The following is a 24,999-nucleotide window of genomic DNA, read 5'->3' as shown; positions in this document are numbered from 1 at the left end:
GTAAAGGCTCTTTGACTCATCGTTTACTGCTCAGCATGTCTACTATCCTGACACACTAACCTCCCATCTTCTCAGCTTATGGAGCCTTTCTCACTTCAGCTGCTGAGTCACCTCACTGCATTTGGGGGTGAGAGAGCTGGCCTGTGACCTTTCTCATGTTATCACCTTTTATATCCTCGAGGCATGAGCGCAAACAATGGCACGAGGAGATCAGCAGCGAATTGAAAGTGGCAAGTGGATACTCTTTGTGAAGAATCGTCTTCTTTTGTGAGTTTCTCAGAAACTCCTTCTTAACAGTTAAGATCCACAGGTGTTAATCAACAAAAACATCTGGCTCTATACTTGAGACTTTTTGTGTGTGATTATTTTTGCAGTACATTTTCAAGCTAATCATCGGTTAAGTCCAATCATTCCTCCATGCTCTGTGTTCAAATACATACACAAGGTGACAGATATGACCTTGTATGACGACAAGAACTTTTGCAGGAACCTTTCTGGGAACTCAGAAACTTTCCATTTCCCCGTCTATCTCTACATGTGTCATTTCCTTTTGTGCAGACGGGACTTTTCTACAACATAAACCTTTCTTGGAACCCAAGAACCCTTTTTAGGAGCTCAAGAACAAGCCTATACTTCGTCCACAGGATCCTAATTACAGCTGTCGTCCCAAGGTGCAATGTGCGTGCAAACATTAGTCTTCCTTGCCTATTTGTTACACTTATTCAGATGTGCTGGAACCACAAACAGAAACTTGCAAAAGGGACTGTAAGTTGCAGATTCAGTTCTTGGGTTTGGATCCTGGTGCTCCCTAGTTTCTGGAGTTGTTTGGTAACAAAGGCCCACCATACTCCCTGATGTTTTTATAGTGTCCAACAATGCTTCAAATTCCTCAAATTTCCTCCAAGTGAACTGATGTTTTGAGTAGTTTTGTGTCGAGTTGTAACAAAATCAAGGGGGGCGTATATTCAAGAGCCCTTAGGGTGTCACATACTTGGCAGAGGTCTGGTGTGTGCTACACCTACATCGACCCAGAAAAACAACTGCTGTGCTCCTCTGTGGTACATCTGCTTTTTTAAAGGGACCACCCTCTTAAGCTGCACTGCTGCTCTCATGACTGTCCTTAGTTAAGGCTCTTGGCTATGATTTTGAAAAAAAAAAAAAAAGACTGTGACCTTGAGTCAACTCCGGTTGACCTGGGAGTTGGTAGAAGAATGGGGATGGGAGCCTTGATTTGCAGTATGATGAATCGGCACACAGCATGCTCAAACCTTCCCCGAGGCCCAACAGTGAAATTAACAAGTTTGGCAGGCCGGCGTTGCCTTCTCAGGCGCTTGCTGAGCGCTGCTTTTGCAAGAGGAGGGCGGGCACTACCTCTTTGTCTCAATGGGGACAAATCTTGGGCGGACTGTTTGTTTGGAGAAGGGGTGTGAACGGCGTACAAGTCTATCAAATCAATTAGAGTCTTAGGCAGAGACGGCCTGGCTTGGCCTGGGCTGAAGGAGCTTGGCCCGATCCTTTGAGGGGGTTATGTGAGTCAGAGTGTTGCCACAGCCAACAGTCATGACTCGTGTACTCACAACACCAGTATGAGTGGAGGGAGGAGGGGTGAAAAGCTTGCATATGGCCAGAGCCAGTGTGTCACATTTGGGCTAGAGTTCACATTGGGCTCAGATGCTCACACCAATGAACTCATGCGAGGATTGTCGAGCTGCAGCACTCTGGTCGTGTTTGAGGGTGAGATTTACCAGCTTAGAAGCGTTGGGTAGAAAACTGTACTGTATGAACTGTGACATCCACAGTTAGAGTCCAACTTCATGCATTTTTCATACATCTTATCCTTGATTAGTAGAGCAGAGTGTGTTTGTACCATGGTTGAATCTTTTGTTGTAATAAGAGTGGACTGCCTGTTTTTAAAATCAGTGCAATTAGAAAAGTTTTAAACTAATTCTTTTAACTATGAGCGCATTTATACAGAATCAGCATGGTTTAAAAGGAAAATAGGAAGGACTGAAGCATTTTGTTCCTATTGTGTTTCCAATTTCGTTTATACTTCCTTGCATAATGTTTCAAGAGGTCATACTTCACCCACATTTTTATTAACCACTTATATAAATGATCCTAGTTGCTGGTCTCCCTGTCAGTCACAAATCAAACTGTGGTCAGTCAACTCAAAGTATCAACACCCTTATGTCCTCTCAGGCGATGGAGTCTTTCTCAACTCATGCTTGTCTTTCTAGTTTTGATTCAACCAAATGCAAATCAATCCATTCCCACTTCCCAAAGTGTCTAACTTTCTACAAGCTTCCAGTAGAGCCTGGTAAAGAACAAGAGAGTGATGTTGTAGAGAGTTCCCAGGTCTTGGTATTACGCATGCTGGCCTATTCGCATTGGCTTCATGGGACGAGGGCCGGGTACCGAATCTCAATATCTTTTTGGTACCGACCGAAAATGTGCCTGTAGCACTGAGTAGCAAAAACTGTCAATCTTGTAATCTTGTTAACTTACTCTCTGATCAGATATTTTCAGATTTAAATCAAGTTATTTTTCCAATTTGAGAGTGTAGTGTAGTCTTTGTGTTGCTGTTTAAGACGTTAGAACAAATATTTGACTTCTTTTGTTGAATGAACGATATGGGTTTTGTAGAAAAACATCTATATTTGTCAAAGAAAGGGGTAGAAAATATAACCTTTTGGTATCAGTACAGAGACTTGAATATCATATTGGTGCTAGTTTCGCTTTTCCTGCTGCTATTTCTGCCAATATATGTCTACAATAAGCCAATATCAGATGATAATATGGGCCTGAAAATATAGCAGTAGGTCTCTATTTTGTATGTAAAAATGTCAACTTCCACATGTGAATTAGAAGTTTCTGTCACTGCTCTTTTCATGAAGTAAAACCCGGCAGTAACACTGATTACACTGTTTAATTAAGCAGGTTTTCAGGCTCTGCAGTGGGTCAACACTCGGTTCAACTTCTGCTGCTGCCATGAGCACAAAATCTGAGTGCAATCTGCATTATGTTAATTTATTTGCATATGTTGGGAACTACAGACATTCACAGTTGCCTGAAGACTCATCGCAAACACTCAGCATTAAGTGTAATTATTCAACAGTGTGGAGCAGCCTCCGTTCTCTGTTACACGGCATTAAAAACGCTAATATCAATGCTGTTTTCCTAATGGCGAGGTTGGTGGCCATGTAAATCATTACTATGTGCATACTGCAAGTCTCAGAGGATATTTCACCAGGAGGACCCACATATGATATTAAATTAATTGGCCGAGAGCATTTTGTTGCAAATTTTCCAAGTTTTTTGGGGAGTCAAGCTGTACTGTTAGGGCGACATGCATGCTAATCAGGGACGGCTCATCCTGTAGTCTTTTATTATGCGCTTTTCAACACACTGTGTCAAGATTACTTTGTTTGGAGGAAAAAACGCCAGCTGTCATGTTTTATGCATTCACTTTTCAGTTCAGTTTCTCTTTCACGTCGCTGTTGGAAAATACAGCTTGACTTGTGCTTCAGCTTCTATATTTTACAGCGTACAGGTTTCATACATTCACTGCAGATGCTTAGGCCTTGATTGCGTGCCAACAGAATACACTCCAAACAGCGGTGATGGAATATGACACCAATGTAGCATCTGGACGGGAATGTGTTTGGGTACAGCTTAATTTCATCTTTATATTGTCATAACGATTATAACTAAATAGTTCTCTTGTTTTTTTTTTTTACCCTGAATGGGTTAAGAGCAAATCCTTTTCTCAGTCACTTAATAATTCAATAATTTGAACACACAAAAACAAGATAGAAACGAGATACAGAATGACAGCAGGTGTGTCCACAGTCTGAAGGGCTGTCTGCTGTTTGCGAGAGTAAAACTGAATCAGTGACAAAATGTTTTAAGCACAAAGTCTCTCTGATCGGTTCTGACAAAGCACACACTTACAGAGCACCAACATATTGATATATTGACATGGTGAACTTTCCAGATTCATAGATATTATTGTTATGTAGAATAATACCTGGACAGGTTGAGCTTTCTATGCTCAAAGGACGAATTAAGACTGATGATACAAATATTTTTGCAGCCAATGTTTTGTCTTTTAGAACCAAAAATTAGGGTTATGGTTAGGGTTAGTGATGAATAGTACTGGACAGTTAAATTTAAATGAATATCAGAATTATGAATTGACATTGTTATAGTACAGATATATAGTACAAATACCAAAATAGTACTTTTTTCTAGGGCTGGGTATTAAGCCTCAATACTCCCTACTAAAATATGTCTGTAAAACCAAGCATCAAAAACTCACAAATTACAGAAAGCTGGTATCAAATGCTTTGTCTTATGTTCTTCATATATTCTTGTGTCAGATATCAATCAATCAATCAAAGTCATGACTTAAAATCAGCAAATATACAGTATATACTCATAAAAACTACAAAACAAAAGTTTTTGTGTAGGTGCATCAAACACTACTGCATTTGGAAAGTTTGACTTATTTTGTTAAATGAACGAAAAAAATGAGTTTTATTACTCAAAGTAAGTTATCAAAAATATATATGTACAGAAACTTGGGTATGGTATTGACACCAGTATTGAAAAACTTCACCATACACTACTTTTTTGATGTTTTGGGAACCTGTATATGTTCTAAATGTGTGTTTTTTTAACATATATATATATATATATATTTTACACATATTTAACACAATATGCAGATTATCCTAAACAAACATATAGTTAAAAGTTATAAAACACTTCCTGATTTAACCAGGAACTACAAGATAAAACATTCAGTAAACAAGCCTAAAAGAAAATCTGACTGACTTTGAATACTTTTTTTTAGATTTTAGTATTTCTTATTTGATACTTTAATTTAGTATTGAGGTTCAACACAGAGCCCTAATCACAATATTACCAAAGCATTTTTTCCAATATCAATATATTTTACACTATGTACACAACAACACAATACAGTCTAATATTCATTGCAATGTTTAAGACTAAACTCTTCACACATGTAAAACATATAGCGACAATAACGACTTGTAACTGATTTTGTTCGCTTCTACTTAGAATTCATGAGTTGTAGATAAAATATGATCACATCATCGAGATACGATTCCACTGAAAGCCGATAAATGATAACACTGAATTATCACTCAGCCATCGGGATGATCCTACATCATATAAGCAGTGGACAGCAGGACTATTAGAAAATTGACTTATCAGTCTAAGTGTGTGGCAGCAACTCTCACGTACTCGATCTGTCTAATTGACTCAAATATTCTGCCCTGAAATCCCAAAGGCCTCTGAAGCAAAACCTGCACACATACACACACACACACACACACACACACACACACACACACAGAGGCCCCCTGTCCCCTTCGCTTTCTCCTCCATAGTCTCGGCTTCATTAGCGGCGGTTTGCATCATCCCCGGTGAAAACGTCACATGTCATCAGTGACTCCATTCTTTATCACTTCCTGCGGTATAGACAGTGTAACCTTCAGAAACCTGCTGCCCACAGTTTTACGTCTTAATTAGGAGCACTGTCAGAGGCGCCCAGCGTCCCTCGTCCCGATGTGAACGGACAGAGAGGGATTGGAGACGGAGAGGGAGTGTGAAAGACGGAGAGAGGAGGACAAAGTCAGACACGAAGGCAGCAGACAAAGGCGGCGAGAGAGAGAGAGAAGGAAGGAAGGAAAAGATGTACGGTGGAGGAGAAAAAGAGGAGCAGGCAGGGAGAGGAGGAGGAGGGGGGGGGGGGGGGGTTTAGAGGGTGAAGAGTGGAAGTTGTGAGGAAGTGCGATAAAAAAAGAGAGGAGAGAGAAAGGAGGTGAAGAATTTTGCGTGAAGCAAAGTTTCATCAAGCATAGCAGACGATAACACGCTCAGGTTATAGTGATTAGAAAGTGACGTACACAAGGATGATGCAGAAAAAAACTCTCAATCTAATAAAATATATAAATAAAGAGAAGTATTTATTTATACGAAGGGACGGGCATCACAGTATAAACATGTTTTTCTACAAATCTTTTTTTTTTTCATTAAAAAAAAAAGTAAAAAATATTAAATTTTGAGTCTAAATAAGTAGTTATAGGAAAACTTTGCCTAAATTAAATACTTTAAAACTGGCAATATTGTGATTTAATCTGATCCAACAATGAGCAAACAAAACCACGAATCTGAGCGCATATTTGATGCCAGCTTTCCGTTTCTCTACAGTTTGATACTGGGTGTAATGGACACACTGCGGTTGATACTAAAGTACTGATGTTGGATACGCAGTCATGAGTTATGAGGTGTAAATGTTCCACAAAAAAAAAAAAAAAAAAGCAAAAACAAATGAACCACAGAAAAAAAAAAGCCACAAAAGGAATTCAGAGGCCAAGTGCTTGATAAGTTTCATATGCAGCGAGTCCAGAAGCCTTTAGGTGCTGTGTTTTTAATCGTTATGCCAGACTAACTAATAATTTTTAACTTTTTCCTTTTGTCTGTGTAAGAGTCTAAGAAAAACAGTTGCTTTTCCGAGAAAAAAAAAAACTGATTTTTGAAACAATAAATGTTTTGTGTAAGACGGCAGCATTCATAAGGAGCATACCGAGAGAGAAAGAAAAAGGGGGGGGGAAGGAGGATGATTGTCAGTGGAAGATGTGTTGGCTACTCTCTGCGGCGAGAAAAAGAGTGAAAATCCGGCTTAGCGGCAAAAAAACACTGGAGACGCTTGTGTCCTCAGTTTGGGGGACAGCTGACGGGTTAACACTATTAAGACTGCAGAGAACACAGGACTGAATGTGCATCTGTGCTCCCAAACAGTGGGATTGAACGACGCTTTCGAGGCATTCACTCTGAGACACAGATACATAGACAGACGGACCGCCGAGAAGCAAAAGGGACAACTCTGGAACACAGATTCTTTTTGTTTTTTTTTTTTTTTTCTTTCTACACTTCTATGACAGCTTTATCCTTTTGTGAGTCCATCAGCTTCAAGATAAATCAAAGAGTTTATCTCATGAAAGTTTATCATTACAGTATGTTCTGGTTTAATTCACCTAAATCAGTTTTTCTGTCTTTTATTTGGCTTTTTGCATCTCAATTTTGTACCGTACAGTAAATCTACTATAAGCTACAATAAGCGCCATATTTCTTGGGTGACTATCTGCTACTGTGGCGAAACCAAAACAGGAATATACAATAAGTAAACAACAAACAACAGAAAGGAACAAAAAGCTGTAGCTGTAGCTGTAGTGGCGAGGTGCTGTACTATCATGGAAAAAAAGCCATTAGAGCACTTAAGCATTAATTAAATCTGTATCATCATTACTCAGTATAATTGAAGGTGAGACAACCTATCAATTGTAAAAGATCACATTGTCATTAAGGTTAATAAGCTGTTTTATAAACTATCGTCATTAACGTCAGATACATCTATTATAATGATAAATGACATATTGATAAAATAGGCGGTAAAATTTGCGTCTTCTCCCAAGATGGTGTCCAGTGACGTGGATGAGGTGAGACAAATGAGACGGAGAGACTTAAGTCTTAGAGATTAATACTTTACAGTAGAAGAACTCCCCCCCCCAAAAAAATAACGTAAATGAGGATATTTTATGAGGTAAAACAAAAAAAGATCTACATCTGGAAGTACTTCCAGAATGTTTTCAATTAGCCACTGTGCTGTTTTGCCAACTATTATCACATCTGCATCTTTTCTCTCAATCAATTATGAAACACTGTAATTTATTCATGGGATGCTCAGGCATCTAGTTGTGAGAATCTATGAAGAATTCAACCCCCAGACCGACACAGAAAAAAAAAAAAAAAAAAAAAAGCTTTCAGCAGCATCCTTAAAAGAAGACATCTGTTTAAATCACAAGACAAACAGTGAGGAGTCTCACAGAGATTGTTTGCAGTAAATAAAACCCCCTTTTCACTGTCTGACTGCAGAGCTACTGATGCATTTTTAACACCTGCAAAATTGTCCAGAAGTTCAAGAATCGAGTCTCTTTTTTTCAGCTTATTCCTTATACACAAGTAAACATATTCACTCCTGCTAACAATCATGTGCTGAGAAAAAAAAAACCCCTCCTCTTCTCATTTGGGGTCACTTAACACACAAGCAGCGAAAAAATTAATTAGCGTCAAACACAAATAAAAATGTCTTTTAAATAGCTGTTGAGCCTACAGTTTAGGATGAAAGAGCATTTACATTTGCTTAAGCTCATTAGCATAATTAAGCTCATGTTTAAGAAATGGCAGAGGCCCTAGCGGTGAAGGAGTTAACGAGGTGGAGCCTGTAATTGGACGAGGACTGACCCTTTCACAGCCGCTGACGGGGACGCCGCTAATTCACTTAAATGGTCACTGGAGGCCGATAGTTTACATCCAACATATACAATTAGCATCTTACCGGAAAAACAATGACCACATGTGTGAGGACGAGAGTGTGACATGACACGCTGTCAGCTCGGCGTTAGCAGGAAGGATATCAAAGCTTCCCTGATGTCATGTGTATTTTTCATTCATATTAGCCTTAACAGGTCATTTCTGTTGAGTTATTAGTCAATTCTGCATACATATAAGTCAGTATCTAAACCTTTTTTCATTGCTATCCCCTTTTAACAAACTAGATTTACATCTGACGGGGAAGGTTTCCAGGATCGGCTTCCAACATTTGGTAAAAAAGCCTTTAAAAGACATGTGAGTTGAGTTCAGCTATTTTCAGCATTATGTGGCTTACTGAGTGAGCATTTAAATATTTTTAGCCATGACAAACCATTTCTGTTAATATGTGATTCATCTATTCTGAGACGATTCAGAAGGCTATATTTAACTTTAGTTCTCCTTCACAGACAGATCTTACAGCAAAGCTATCGAAGCTAACCTACCTATTGCCAATAAATGCCACGTTTCCTTCATTTCAGTTTATATTTGCAGTCCTCATCAGTGATGTAGACACTTGGAAAAAAAATGTGTTGGTAAGAACACAGTTAATGTTTACACTCAAGAGACAGTCGATTAGGTCCGTCCAGTTAAAACTAACACAGTATAATACAACAGTTTTAGAGAGGTGTTGATTTAACCACAAAATGCTAATGTGGAGACTGTTTAATTATATTGCTACTAACCACAGTGATGTAGATGGAGTGGACAAAACATTAAACACATCTTATGAAAGGAGGACTTCTGCAGTACTGCTTTTTTAGGCTACATTATCTTATGAAAGGAGGACTTCTGCAGAACTGCTTTTTTAGGCTACATTACTTTTAGCTACATGGACCTGATACATTACATTACATACATATGTTACGATAATGTCAATGAGACACATTAAGTTTCCTCAAACTGAACATCATCGCTTATTGACTTCCAGTTTGGTGGAATATTGTTTTGAATTTGTAGTTACAGCTTTGCCTTACGTAAACCTTATGACTGATTTTTCATATATCTGCTGTATTTTGATTTATCAATAAGGCTAAAATATTCAATTTATTATTAAGACACTGAAGCAGCCACGTAGGCCTTCTGCAATCTGAAGAAACTGTTATGCTGGTATCAGTGTTTAAAAAGGTGAGTGACCTGTAGGAGTTTTTAATCTAACAGCTTGAGTGGAGCAACAGGACAACAGCAGAGAGAGGAGAAAAGAGGAAGAGGAGGAGGAGGAGGAGGAGGAGGAGGAGGAGGAGGAGGAGGTGCATGGTGTGACGTTCATTTGGGACAAGACTCTGGCCTGGAAACCAATGAATAGAGCCACATTAGTGACACTTCACTGCTCTATTCACAATGGCCGAGAGAGGCTCGGAGGGTGTTTTTATGAAGCGGTTCAGTGTATTCGAATAAAAAATAAGCATCATAATAATAAGCAGGAACAACACTGTTACCGATTCTGCTGATGAACATCCAATTTTCAAAAGAGACGATAACTGTTTAGAGAATTACAAGGCAACAACGACAGTTATCGGTGACGGAAAAGCTTGAGGATTTAACTTGTCATGTTGTACGTTCGGTTTCAGAATTATCATCTGAGGTTCAGCGGCACATGTTTATGCCGGCATGTTTATTCATAACGCACGTCTGTTATCAAACGCAAACATTTTAGAGCGGATCGTCTTACATGTAGCTTCATGCGAGGGCCCTTCACTACATATTAGCGGGCGCCGTCACACCGTTACATTTATGTATACAAAATACGAGCAGGCTAATTGAATATTCACTGTGAACATATTCCCTGCATAACATGACTCCCCGCTTTCATCTTTTTAAAAATTCAAATCGATGGGAGGAGAGGAGGGGAGCATTAGAATACATTACTGCATGTGATCCCCCCCCCTCCCCGTCCTCGCCCTCCTCCCTCCCTCCCTCCCTTCCTCCTCTATATGTCTGTCAGGAGGTGAGCTGAGGAGGAGGAGGAGGAGGAGGAGGAGGAGGAGAGCAAAGTGCACGCGACAGAGCCGGCCTCGGCAAAGCTGACGTTAACAATAATGTAATTTAATTAAAGCCAAGATCCCAGCGGTCCTCGCCAAACGACGGGGCTTTTGATTTTAATAGGTGATGAAGAAAAGGCTCGGCGCTCAGCGACACCGCCACCGCTCCAACCAGACTGAGGGGTTCTGGGAAAAAAGGCACCGGCAGAACATCAGTTTAGATCGTATCAGGCAGAGAAGGAGGGGGGGGGGGGGGGGGGGGGTTTGGCGGCGGCAGGGGGGTCACCAAAAAAGTCCCCCTGCTCCGGGTGCAGGTACCAGCCCCGGCCACCCAAATACAACAACACCGATCAGCTAATGGAGAGGAAAAGACGAGGGACAGGACAGGGGACCTCCAACGCAGGACGGTCCCAAAAAAAAAAAAAAAAAACAACAAGACACAAGACCAAAAGCTACAGAAGTATTTTCCAGAGTGTAGAAAACTGTGTTCAAAAAGGGATTTTACTGCAGGATGAGATTTAAAGGAGAAAAACAAGGAATTAATCCAAAACTGACCGAGATGAGATCAGAGTCACAATCTTCACATGCAGATAAATGACATTAAATCTGGATACATATTAAACAGCTTGTTGTGCTCTGTGTGTTTTTTTTTTTTTCTTTTTTGAGTGACATGTTGTTTGAGAAACAGTTTCTTGTTTTTTTCCATCTCTAAAAAAAAACCAAAACCTTAGAAAGATAAGAATTGTGTCATATTTTCTCTGTCTTTTCTACACATATATATATGTATATGGATATATATTAGCAGCATAATGTACGTACATGTGTTCAACAAATCTTTAAGAGCATTTTGAAAAAAAGAAAATTCTTGCTGCTCTTGAATATAAAAGATACATACATTTAAATATATATTAAAAGAAAATGATGTTTAAAATCGTGGTTAAAGGAAGTTTTTCAGGGTAAAAAAAAACCTTCAACACTTTTACATTCAGAGAAAATTGAAAAGAAATAGAAAAGATTTTGTCCTGACATCTCACTCATCATATTCTCATTTCTCCCTTTCTCACATTAAGCTACTTTTCACTCTTCCAACCAGCCGCCACCAACAACAATTAGCTTCCTTTCTCCTGGTCCAAGAAACACACACATAAACGCACGGGGAGGGTCCCCTCATTGGTAATCCTGTTACCAGCCAGGTCCCAGCCTGGACTTGCTGAGCGGGGACGTGGACGCATAGGGGAGGGGAGGGGAGGGGAGGGGAGGGGAGGAGGGTTGGGGGGGGGGATTAAAATGGTGGTCATTATCAAATTTACAACCAGTCATACAGACATCTGCCCTACTTTTCCTCGGTTAATGTAAAAAGAACTAATCTGGTTAAGAGAGCACGGGCGCGGCTTGTAAATCGGCGGCGCTCTCCGCCATAGTTAAAGCTGTCACTTCTCTTGTGGGGGAGCGGCGGCTGAATGGAGCTGTCAGATGGCTACTTGTTAGGGCTAACAAGGCCGTCCACTGATAGGACTAATGAGGCCCAGGGCTCGCTGCTTCCCCGCACAACCCACCGCCACCACCACCACCACCACCACCACCACCACCACCAGCACCGCCGCCGCTGCTCCATTCTGTGCTTTATATTTATGTATAAAGAGCTCCAGGAACACAGAGCGATCTTTATTATTGGGGAGGAATAAAAGAAAAAACTTAAAGGCACAGCAAAAACATACATCAAGTTAATTAGTCTCATGTCAAAAAGAAAAAAAACCCTCCTTTGTGAACTTGTTCCTTGTGCAGTTTTCCTTGTTTCGGGAATTTTCAGTAAATTACTTCTAGTATCAGCATCAAGAAAACTACACCTGGTTTTTTATTTCTACTTAAACCGGGTGAATAATGTCATCCTACTGAAGACTTTGGCTAGTTTTAAGAAAAATAAGATTGCCATATCAAAACTACTGCAGACTAAATAAGTAAGGAAAAAGATGTTTTGTTGTGCATTTTCTTTTACAAGTAGACTGTAGAAAATCTGCAACACATGACTTTGAACGGCATCAAAAAAGCCAAAAAACATGAAGCAGACAAATATTGTTTTGTACTTGAGAAAAGCACAGCACTGATGATTTCACGGGGGTTTGAAACATCAGAAACACATGGATTTTCTTAAGTGCTATGAACCTTTATATGTAAGAAATCATTTTATTAAAAAAATCTGTATTTTTGGCTTTTTTGATACTGTATCAATTTCATGTGTGGGACATTTTCTAGTGAGTGTTTGTAGTTACTTTTTTCTATTCTTATAGCCTGGATGCATGTTCATTTTTGGGATTATGTTCATTATCTTTTCAGCAAATTATCAGCATCATTTTCACGTCTTTACAACCAAGTTCCAAAATGATTTGCAGAAAGCCTGAACATCATTATTTTTATTTATTTATTTTTTCTGTTTTCATGGTTCTAAATTCCTAGTATTGGTTAAGTCTTATGAAGTAAAAAACTATTTTGGTGCACAGACACAGATGTATTTGATTTTATTAGCAGCAGCAGTGGAGATTTGTTGAGACCCCTACCAGGACCAGCGACAACAAATCAGAAACCTACAGATCATTAAAACGTCGTCAACAGAAAGACCCACGACAAAGACGTCACATATACAGTTATCTGTGGGAAGGCAAAAGCTATTCTTAAGGTATCTTTTTTGGCAAATTAACACTCCTATTCTTAGGTTTACAAATTCATAAGTAAGTAAAAACAGCGGCGTCAGTGTTGCCAGTTATTAACCCTGTTGTCCATGTCTTTATTGAGTGAAACCCACACAATATAACGAGTGCAACAAAAGAGGCAGCTGTGCTCTTTTCTCAGCGAGCAAAAAGCCACTAGATAAATGTCTGCCCTTTCAAAACGGAAAGATTAAATGTGATGGTGGTCGGTTGAGGGTTAAATATCAAGCATGAGCAACGTCTGATTATTATTTGGAGCTTTTGTTTTTACGAGTCAAACTCCAGCCTTTTCCAATGAAGCCTCATCTCCTCTCCCAACGCTTCATTATTTGTGACGCTCTGGTTTAATTCCAATTACCCCTGTTAATTAGGAAATCTCATGCTCTCTGATCTAGGGGTTCGTTTCTACTTAATGTCATTTGCCAGGTTGTTTACTTTCCATTAAAGCCTTTTATTGTGAAATTAAGTGTTACATTTGTTTCAACAGGGTATTTGTGTGTGTGTGTGTGTGTGTGTGTGTCTGGTAAACATCCTGACTGATGTCAACATATAGAAGTCCTCCTGCATGAATTACCCTGTTTATTCTGCATTAGTGCTGCCGTCAACTCTTTCTTTAGGCATATATTAGCACCATATTAGCATATTTTCTTATCAGACATTTAGAGACCTAATTATCCCTTCCAACAGCTGTGGAGAGAGTAAAACGTGGGCCTTCTATAATGCCGAAAACCTTCAAGAATGTGTCACTTTTTGGCTCTTTCCAAGCATTTATTTTATCACTGAACAATACAGTGTGACGGCTTTTATTAGTTTCAAGAAAGATGTTTTCACCATATTCTGCGCGGCGTTGTAATGCAGTAAGATAAAGGCAACAAACGGGAAGCGTGAAAGGATGAGTATGTGTGCATCTGTTTACATTTTTTTTTTAAGCAAATATTTGCTCCACTTTACATACCGAGCTCAAGCTGACAAAAGATGTAAACAAGGAAGCTGCTAAATAAATTCTTTACGTTTAATTCAGAATAAACAGTCTGTTGAAAGAATTTCACTGCTGAGCACAAAACAAAATTTTCAATATCTTTCTCACTGACTGTATTGATTTTGAGGCCATCACAGCTTTTTCACCTCTTTGAGAGTCTAAATGGGTCACTGTGCAGATCTCGGGACATAATCAGCCTGCCTGATTTCCTTTGAGGCTGCTATTTCCTCTTTTGGATGATTTCCATGTAACCAAGCTGCCCAGTGCACAGTGATACACCAGTACAGCCAGTACGGCAGCTAGTTTATTTCTGATCCTATGGCATGGCTACAGTCCAATATTTAAATCTGTATCTAAATCCGATTCAGTGGAAGTTGGCTTTATGTTGTCTATTAGTGAGACTGTAATTTATCATTCGGTCTATTTCTACGTATGCTGATAGACCAGTGATACACTGGTTTTTAATCGACCAACAGTAGCATTTCCTAAGCCTCTATAGGTGGATTTATTCTTAAATTATTGTGATGCTTGCAGAGTAATTAGAAAATCTCTGTGAAATTCAACGTGTTACTTTCAGCCCATTCATTCTGAATATGAGGTGTGTGGACTGTGGTTTAAAGAGATGAGAACTCCAGCAACACTTGTAGTATGAAGAACAACTTTGTTAGTTGACCGACGCGTTTCGGCTTGTGGCCTTCATCAGGGTCATCAGGGACTGGGGTTTAAAACAACAATATATCACTACCATACAAACTGGGCGAACTTGGCAAGATTACCGTTTACAGATGACACCATGTTTTATCTCACACAATTCTCACACCTTTTGTTTTCTTAATATTCTCTTTTAAAAATGTTATATTTATTTTAATATCTTATTTATTCTGTTTTTATTCATTTATTCTTTTATTTTATTTCATTTCATATATTTGTGTCTAATTTAATTATTTCTTTTTCATTATTTTTTATCATTATTACTATTTTTCTTCCTTTTTTTTTCCTTTTCCCAACAACACTAGCGGTACTGCTCCTTTAAGATTTCATCTCTCATGTTCCCCCTCACTTCTTCTTATGAAAATGATGTTTTGGTCAAAGCTTTTCTGAAGATGATAAACATATTGGCATTTTGTCCCCCCCCATCAGCCGTTCACTCCCTCCACCATCTGCCATTGAGAGAAACTCTGAGAGAAACTTGAGCTCCATTTGCGCTGGAAGAACATTTCCCACAAAATGTGACCCGGTGGCTGACAATGTAAAAATGCAGTGTAGAGGGCAGAGAAAGGCTGCCAATCCTCTCAGCCACGGTCTTGTTTGTTTGTGGTAATTATACTTATGTCTCAAAATTAATTACTGATAACTTACTGATGTTAAAATGCTACATGCACATACACCTTCATGCTGGTCAAATATTAAAACTGAAAAGCAAATATCCTCCAACAATTTTCCAGTCTAATGTTTCACTTGGTTCTATTTCCATGCAAAAAATCACCTCACAGCTCCTCACAGCATCCTAATTGAGCCCTGAGAAACCGGCAGGCACTACAGCGAGCTGCTGAGGAAAGAAATAATAAACCCAAGCATGTATTTCTGTGACCTCCAAGGACAGCTCTGCCACGCCATGCCGTGCCATGCCAGGCTACACCAGGCAAGCAGACTGTCACCTCTACCCTCGGTGGCCCTCGGCTTATGCCAGCCCTGTCCTCTTTTTTTTTTTTTTTTTTTTTTTTGTAACACCTCCCATCCATTTCTCTCTCTCTCCTCCCTCAGTCTGACGGGACTCTTCCAGAGCAGGTCCGTGGAGTCCCTCTGCTCACAGTCACTTAATTAAACGCTCCCACAGCACCGTCTACAACGTGACCGACGGCTGTTAAATTAAGACGCTGTCACAGCCGTGGCGCCGAGCGCTGGCAGGGTGAAGGAAAGACAAACCAGTCGCGGAAAGAGAAAGGAGGAAGAAGAGAAACAGGGAGGTGGGAAACAGCCTCTCCAACTGCCGTCGACTGCCTTTTTCCTTTTCCTTTTTAAGAAGAATTTGGAGGTTAAATCTACACCGTCTTACTCCTGAATCGAGTCTGCCTTTCAGATTTATCTAAAACAAAAGTCTTCCCATCCTTTCTCTGGCTCTAATATCAGAGTATTAGAGCCACAAAGGCTCATTATTTTCTTTATTAATTAATCTGCTGTTGTTTTTTTGATATATCTGTTGATAATTTAGTCTGTAAAATGTCGCAAAATTATGAAAATCCCTATCACAAGCTGCTAGAACCCTAAGTGATGTCTATAAACAGCCCAATACCAACAAGAATGCAATTTACAAACATATACAAAGAGAAAAGCAGCAAATCCTCATGTTTGAGGAGCTGGAAACAGTGACTGTTTGTGCTCGAAAAATTGCTTATTGATTATATTAAAAAATGTGCATCAACTAACCAATAAATCAGCTATATCATGAGTGCTGCAGCTTTAAATCCTGTACTCTCCACTACTGGTTGTTTACAGCACTGGCAGTCTGGAGATTTACATTCTTTCTACTGTTTCTTTGCACAAGTGCGTCATGTACATGTAAACATGTCCTTGATGAACTTTATTTTTTACATTTCAGGCACTTAGTTGACACTCTTTGATTTAAAAAAAGCTGATAGCGTGATGTCACATGTGATAGAGAGAGTCTAGGAAAAGAGAAATAAGAGCTACAGAGAGAGGTTTTAATAAAAGAAATCTTTAGATGAGGTTGAATGTTTGCTGTGGTGGTGCTAAAGTGACGTCTGAGATCTTGAGCAACATCCAAGATGCTCGTAGGAAGAGACATAATGCATCTCTTGTGTCCTCGTTCCACCCTTGAGGATCAGTAACTATCGCCTGATTAGTATTTCTAATCTAAAATTTCAAGATTCAAGAAGGCAAGAAAGATTTCTTTCCTCACCACAAAAAAAAAAAGAAGCTAAAATTGGATTTCATAAACTCAGCAGCAAATATGCTTTAGCAATAGCCTACAAGTCCATCAGATAATACCATTAACCTCCGAGTACATCAGCACACTCAGCCCACACGTCCCCCTGGTGAGGAACAGATGAGAGCGAGAGGAACAAATGGAAATCCAACTGGAAATCCACACAGATTCAGAAGAAACTCTAACGCCTGTTCTCTGTCTTGGCTCGCCTACTCGTGTGTTTTTTTTTTCTGTAGGAGGACACAGAGAGGGTTTAATGTATGGTGATGCATCATTCATTGCCCACCTTGTTTGGACATTTTGTGGACAGCTGCTTTTAGAAAACAATACCTAGAGTGTGAAGGTAGGGGGGCGGTGAATGGAAAAACAGAGATTTCTGGAAAAAAAAAAAAAAAAAAAAGCACACATGCATACACAACACGGGGCACGAGCACCAGAATAAGGCCAACCTCCCTCTCTCTCCCTGCCACCTTCCACTACCTGCTGTCCCCAGTCGATCCCCAGCAAAACTTGGTGGCAGATGTTGCTGTGCTAAGTTGGCTCTGAAGTGCCTCCCCGGCTCCCCGGTCTTACCGACAACACAGTCAAACCACATTAGATCTCTTTATTTGTGCCTGGGGCAAGTTCGGCACTGCAGCTGTGTCCACCCCCACTCTACCTTTGGTGTTGAAGGCCCTCGGGCGCTAAATGTGAGACCACAAAAAAAAAAAAAAAAAGAGAGAAAAAAAAACTGTTTCACTCTCATTTTCTGTCTCTCTGTCTCTCTTCTGCATCTGCTGACAATCCAGCAGTCTGGCTCCGGGCAGCAGCACTGAGGGAGGGAGGGGAAGGGGAGGGGGGGGGTTAGGAAAGAAGACTGCTGAGGGAGGGATGGAAGCTTATTAAAGGGAGGAGAGAGGGGGGGAGAGGGTGGCACGGACACCCGGGTCCCCGTGCTGAACAGATGTCTGCGACAACCTGCTTCCTTACACCTGTACGAGTCCTTGTATCCCCGCGGATGAAGCCCGCTGAAAAATTCATGACCCTGGAGGTTTCCTGTCCGCCATCAAAGACCGCTGTCCTCCCTCCCCCTACTGCCTCCCCCTCCCCTCTGCTGTTCCTCTCTCTTCTCTACGCCACCGCTGCCCGCTTCTGCCATCTACACTCACCTGCAACTGGACAGTTCAGAGTCCTCATACTTAGATAAAGTCAAGTTTACTCGTAAAGGCTTGAATCTCATAAATGTGTCATTGTGGGCTAGGCTAGAGAAAGCCAAAAACAAAAGCCAAACCTCTCTGAGAAGACAAAGAACAAAATAAAAAAGTAAGTTGTAACAGTTTGAAAAGATCAAAGAATAGTCAACTGATGTTGTCAATCCAATATTAAAAGTCTAATAAAAAATGAACACAAGGAACGGAAACAGCTAAAAATGAATCCAGTGGAAAGTGTCTAAAAGAAAGCCTAGATTCAAATATATGATATCACTAGCAGGTGTCCACATCCTGTAAGTCACTGCACTAAAAAGAGGGAAATGTGCTGACACAGTTTCTTATCTGTCTTGGTAAAGGTGGCAGTAAATCATCAGACAGTTCTGATTTTCACTGCCTCACTGCATCTTAGAAGATGAAACCTGAACATCATTGATTAAAAAGCTGTGATTTTTACATAGAATTTAACGCGGCAGCGGCGCGCAAGGATACTGCGGGTACTTCGGGCTCCAAACGTGAGGGTAAATTCTGTATGTGGTCATTTCTGTTATGGTGCAAGACTTTTTTCCTGTCTTTATGTGTCATTTTACTGTATTTTACTGTGTTTTATTGTATACATTGTTGCACTGAATGAACATATTTTCTTTCCCCTGTGAATGACAATAATTTCTACCTTGACCTTGATTTTAAAGTTGAAAAAAGCAAATTATATCTATTTGAAATGGTTTGATCGACATCGACTACTGTCCAAGATTCAGTTTTGACTGTCAAACTTTGTAAAAAAAAACTTGAGCTCTTTGTTTTACGGTTGGATTGAGTCATTATTTAGAGTCAACTCTGCCTTTTAACACTGAAATCTCTGTATCGCTATTAAACTGTAAGCCCCTGGGGGACTTAACATCATATCTGACCTAAAAACTAAACGATTTCACAAATATTCCATTTGCGAATGTGTTCCGTCTTCGCCAACTGCAGCAACATTTCCAAGCTCAGTTAAGATCTCACTTCAAACCAGCAAACCCTTCGCTGCCTCCTTTCTGATTCTCTTCTGCGTTCACTGTGTGCTGATCTTGATTACAGACTGGAATGCAGAGTTTGGCGCATTGATCGGCATGTGAATGAAGTGAGCCAGCGGTGCAGGGGACTCCACTGGCAGCCTGCTCCTCCACGTCCTCCTCTCGCTCTTGTGTCTATGTGCTTTGACACAACTGGTTTGCTCACTAGTGGGCTTCACTCTCTGTTTTCCACGCTTCCAAACGGTTTTGCTCGGAGCGACTGAGGTGACCTCATGTGTGGGAACATCTATCGCTTTTTTGCACGGCGGGAGCTGCCACCATTATGCTTCCACACTCTGCCTTTTTTTTCCTCCTTAAAACCCAGACAGTTGGATGATTATTGGGCAGGGGAATTGTTGTCATTTCAACATGAAAACAGAGGCTTTGCCAAAGAGTGTAACGCGGGTTTGGACATCTAATGAAACCCCTGGCCTCATCATGAAGCCTCATGACACAACACAAACTGCATCAGCCCGTTTGACAAATTGTTAACAATTCAGCATGGCAGTGAAACCAATGCAAATTATATTTTACCCTTTCACATCCTTACGGCAATTACTTTTTCTGCACTAACACTTTGACAGTACATGCTTCTGTTTAGGGTGGTAATATGACTAGTCTGCCCCAGTATTACAGAGGAAATAATTGGTGTTTTGGAGGTCAAAAAACATCTACAGATGGATAACAAATTAAAGGAAAAGCCAGAATAATATGTGTTGATAAGGTTTTGTTCTACCACAAACCTCCATAACAGCTCCGATGCTCATTCACATAGATTCTCCAAGTGTCTGGAACTCCACTACAGTTAGATATTAAACAGTATTAGATCATCATCTAAAACGTCGCATTACAAATGGGTTGAGATCTGTGATTCACATCATTTTCATAGTCATTAAACCATTCAGGAAGCCCTCCTGCTCTGTATGGAAGCATCTGCATCTGTAATGTTTTTGCACAATTCAGGATTTTCCTTTAATTTGCCACCAATCTGTAAGATAAAACTGAGAAAAAGTGAATGTTTTTAGTTGTCTAGCTTACATATAACCGTCTAAGTTAGTATATTCAATGTGAAACAAGTCCAAACGGCATATAGAAATATTAACATTATATGTTATTTGTTATACGTAAGCTAGACAGCTAAAAAAACTTTTTAACCAAATTTAGCCTTGTTCAGTGTAGATATCTGGACGTCCTGAAAACCACCAAATCACTGCTAAAAAAAGAAGTAAACCGAGTTCTGATGATGCTTATTTTTAACAGTGCATCTTCTGGCATTCTTTCTGCTGAACAGCACTGAGTAGTGATGCCCTGAGTAGTAACTGGCAGGCTCACAGCTGGCCAACTGGCTCAGTTTTTTCCATGTTCTTCACAGCAGCAAAAGTTATTCCACTTGAGACATTTTCAGTCTGACATCATTCTGTGAACCATTAAAAAACCTCCTCTTCTGGTTCCTGTTCTCAGACCTCTGGGAAGATGAAGATGATCAGAAGTGCCTTCCACATGTAAAGTATAAGGCAGTAAACTCATAATGTCTGTCCCCCCCCCCCCCTCCCCATTTGTCTTTCCAGCTCCAACAATGTTTTACTTCATTCACAGAGGGGAAGAGTTTGGAAGAGTCAGTTGTTGTTTCCCTTTTAGCTTCATATTTGATTTGAAGGATACATGCCAATGTGGTTCTACTTAGTAGCATTCAATGAAAGGGCTGTATGCAGCATTAATGTGGGTCAGAGGGAGGCGGGGATTCTCCACTGACTACTGTTGCATAAAGTTTGTAAGGGTGACATCGTATGAAGCGGCCAATGAAAACCTCAAATGGTGGCTGCAAGTGTTTCTGGTCAAGAAAATAAAAGTCTAAATGCTCATCTGCAATCCCTTTCAAATCTATGCTATTCGTTCTGAGGTTAGGCATATAGCTGGGAGTCTGAAGCAGATGGTGTGGTTTGTTGTTGGATTAATTGCTGCCTTAGAAAGCTAAACACATATTAAAACATCTGGTTAACTTTGACTCGGTGGCGGTTTTTGAGCGGCGTGCTCCCTTAACCGCCTGCGGGGCGTCAGGTTTCAGTGTGTTAGTTCGTGAGGCTGATATGTTTCCTCTTCACTGACGGAGGTTGAGAAACGTCCAGAGTTTGACCATATTAGGTTGTCCCTGTCATGCTTCCTTGTATGAGTCTTTGCAGCTGCAGCTCACATTGGATCAGTGAGGTAACAACAACACAATGCAAAACTCTTGCCAGAAGCTTCCTTTGCTAAGAGGCAGTGCAGATTATTGTACCTACACAGCTGCAATACAATACAGCAATAAATATCAGTCTAATCAGAAGAAGATTTTGATGCATAAGAATACTCATGCTGGAGATTTTGGCTTTTATAAAATGTTACAGGAGCTAAAAATGAGGAAGATCATCCAAGCAGCTGACTGGTGCATTAGATTTTCTATTTATATCCCAGAGAATAATTAACAGCACCGACGGCTGATAAGAATTTGACTCACTCTCTTCAGGCTTTGAATTTGTGCAACTAAAACTCCAACACAACTATGACACTGTGACATACCTTGTCTGCAGTGGTGGGACGCATGATGGAGACTCGATCGTACTGCCGCCGCAGCAAAGCCCACAAAGCATCGAGACGACCCTGATAAACGAGAAAAATGTCTTTTAGTTCTGCAACAGGACATCGATGTTGTGACTGCATGTTAGTTATGTTAGATCAACTGATTTGCATGAATTAAATAAAAAAAAAAACATTTGCAGAGTGTGCAGGCAGATGTCTAATGACAAAGCAACAATCCAAATATGAATCTTTGTCACTGTAAGTTCATTCTTGACCTTTTGAACAGTTTATACTGCTAAGTAATTGAAGCTCAAAGTTCCACTGATTAGCTTTTCTGAGCTTTTAACCAGATCTCATTTAGCTGGTCTTGAATGGAGCAGGCTCAGGTGTCATTATGTGACCTCTTTGTTCAAGGATGGTTTTTGGCGTAACTGTTCTTCAAACTTGTGGTTGAAAGCTCAGAGGTAATAAGTAAACTTTTAAGCTTAGAATATGTAGATACATAAGATATAAACCAACAAAAGTATCATTAAGAAGGAAGAGAACTGAAAGACAAAAACCCTTTATATCCATTTACTGCATTCGGTCAGGTTGGCGGTAGCTACACGGCGGGAGTGCTCACCTTGATGGGAGTGTACCATTTGTTCTCGGCTCGATTGTAGGTGGGAGCAGGCTTCGGTTTGGGACGTTTGATCATCGGCTCCTCCACGTCCTCCGGTATGGACACTACAGCATTCTTCGCCTTCTCCAGTCGGGCCCCCTCTTCAGTCGAGCCTTTCTCCCCCCAGCGCACCTGGATAACACGTCAAACCAGATACAGAGGCAGCATTCTCTTCATTAATGTTTGTTTAGTGCAAATATACACACACCAAGGACTTTATCAGGAAAGCCTGCTCTATCTAACGCAATCCATCACAACAACTGTCATAAACTCATTTACGAAGCTTTTACAATGTTAGTGTTTGCTGACATTGTAAGGAACTATCTGATTAAACAAATCATGACCGGACATTCAGAGCCAACTTTTGCTTGGTTGATGGTTTTCATGGTTATAATTTTGTAAAATCTTAAGTTTTGGACTGTTGGCTGGGGAAAAAAAACACCAGGATGTCAGCTTGGAGTTTGGGTAAATTGGGGTGGGCATTTTTCACTGATGTGTGACATTTTATAAGCCAAACATTTAACCAAAAAAGGGGATTTCTTCTTCTTCAAACCAGTACAGGAGACATGAACAAGTGCTATCTCTATATATCCATAAGAAAATGAAATGATCTGGAAAAACAGTTTTTTATTTTATTAATAAGCATATTAATGTACATATGGTATAACGCAATATTAATATACATATGGTATAATGTGTTATTGTGTGTGTGTGTGTGTGTGTGAGCGTGTGAATGCAGGCCTGTGTGTTAGTTAAGCTGTCCTGCTTTTTAATTGAATTCATCACATCTGTTGCAAAGAGGAGATAAAAAAAAAAAAAAAAACACCGTCACATGAATGGGGAGAGGTGATTAATTAGCGACACAGTTTTCAAGCTGTAGGTTAAGCCGTGACAATATAGAACAGCTTTTCAGAATCATCTCCGGGATACATCTCCGGCCTGCCGCATCATCAAGAAAAGAGAAGGGCTGCGATGAATAAAAGATACGTTGTCACCTCGGCCCCGGCTCGATACGCGTTTGAAATATTGGCAGCGGCAACGTGGTGGAGGTGGAGGTGGGGTTTTTTTTCGCCGCGTGACGTCTTAAATGCGGACGCAGAGGAGAGGACAGGTTGATCTTAACAAGCGCCTCGCACCTCGTTCTCCATCCGCAGGGGGGGGGGGGGGGGGGGGGGGACCTTCAGAAGTGGAGACGAGCCTGTCGGCGAGAATCAACCTGCTACGGGAAGAAGAGAGACGGGATAGCCTCCCCCCAAAACACTCGTGGGGGGAAAAAAAATGAAGAGGTAGGAGCTCCCTGAGGATGCTGGGAAATCCCTGCAATGCCACCGACTTCCTCGAGGCTGAGAAGCAGTAGGGGGTACGACAGAGGACGGAGGAGGAGGGGAACTCGCCTTTAAACCTGGATTCCCCTCGGAGGAGATAGATAACAAAGGCTGCCAAGGTTTGGGAGTTGATGGGGCGGGGAGGGGAGGTGGAGAGGAGAGGTAGGGTGGGGGGTGAGGTGGATATGTCAAGTTGACAGCAACACTCAATCCTTCATCCTGGCAATGACTTGATCCAATCAGGCCCGGACGGCCAAGGACGAGATGGCAGGGCCTGTCATGTCAGAGTCGTCAGCGGACTGACGAGGACAGCGGCCCAGCCGGCCCGGCCGGTTGTTCCCTCCGCCTGCTGCCTGTGAACTCGACAAACTTCTAGCTCCGGAGAAAAAGACCGAACGTCTGCAGTTTTCCTTGAACATGATGCAGGTTTACAAGACAACAGCTGTCAAAAACGCATCACTTCCTGCTGTCTGATATTTCATCCGGATTTTTTATCTTTTTTTTTTCCCCCGCTGGTTAAATTCGCTTCGCCATGAATAGAAGGTGCAAAAGAATGAACCGAATGTTTTTAAAAAATTTGCTGCTCAAGTGCTGTTTCACATCTAGACAACCACATCAAGGATATTCATATGTCAAACCTAATAGAAGAGACGTGACTTTGTGACTGTGATGAAAGTGTTTCATGTTACTGAAAGCAATATGCTGGGGGGGGATGATGTATGAGCTCTGACCTCCATGCGTTTGATCCCTCCAGCTCCTCTTCCTCCATAGTAGGAGGCGTCCACAGTTGGCCACTTCTTCTTGGGCAGTGGCTCCGGCTCCTTAAAAAGATAGGGGAGGGAAATTATGTAGGAAACTAACACTTTTGAACAGATATGAACATGCATCATGAATGGAGCTACAGAGTATGAAGCCTATATCCTTAAAAACATCTGTCCACTCTTGACATAAAGGAAGCTGAAGCAGGATTATGCTTGCCATTGTTCTATTTTCTTACAATTCAATTTATCATGTAAGATATGAAGGCCCTTCCTCTCAACAGGAAAGACTACATTACGTCATCCTGTCAGGAAGGGAGAGACACTTCTGTCCTCATTTCCGTCACAGCCATTCATTCTCTCTTCCTGGTTCAAGATATTCTC

General features: G+C 40.7%; 1 protein-coding gene across 1 annotated transcript in view; it reads right to left on the bottom strand.

Moving 5' to 3' along the window:
• Nucleotides 1–24,999, bottom strand: part of antxr2a (ANTXR cell adhesion molecule 2a) — a 76,858-nt gene that overhangs the window by 16,390 nt on the left and 35,469 nt on the right. The window contains exons 14-16 of the mRNA XM_044332314.1: nt 24,589–24,678; nt 22,494–22,664; nt 21,872–21,952 (exon numbers count right to left, since the gene is read on the bottom strand). Coding sequence (XP_044188249.1) covers nt 21,872–21,952; nt 22,494–22,664; nt 24,589–24,678 — 342 coding nt within the window. The remainder of the gene's footprint in view (nt 1–21,871; nt 21,953–22,493; nt 22,665–24,588; nt 24,679–24,999) is intronic.

The sequence above is a fragment of the Thunnus albacares genome, chromosome 2, assembly GCF_914725855.1.
Source record: "Thunnus albacares chromosome 2, fThuAlb1.1, whole genome shotgun sequence".
Lineage (NCBI taxonomy): Eukaryota > Metazoa > Chordata > Actinopteri > Scombriformes > Scombridae > Thunnus > Thunnus albacares.
This window is presented reverse-complemented; position numbering and strand designations above follow the sequence as displayed.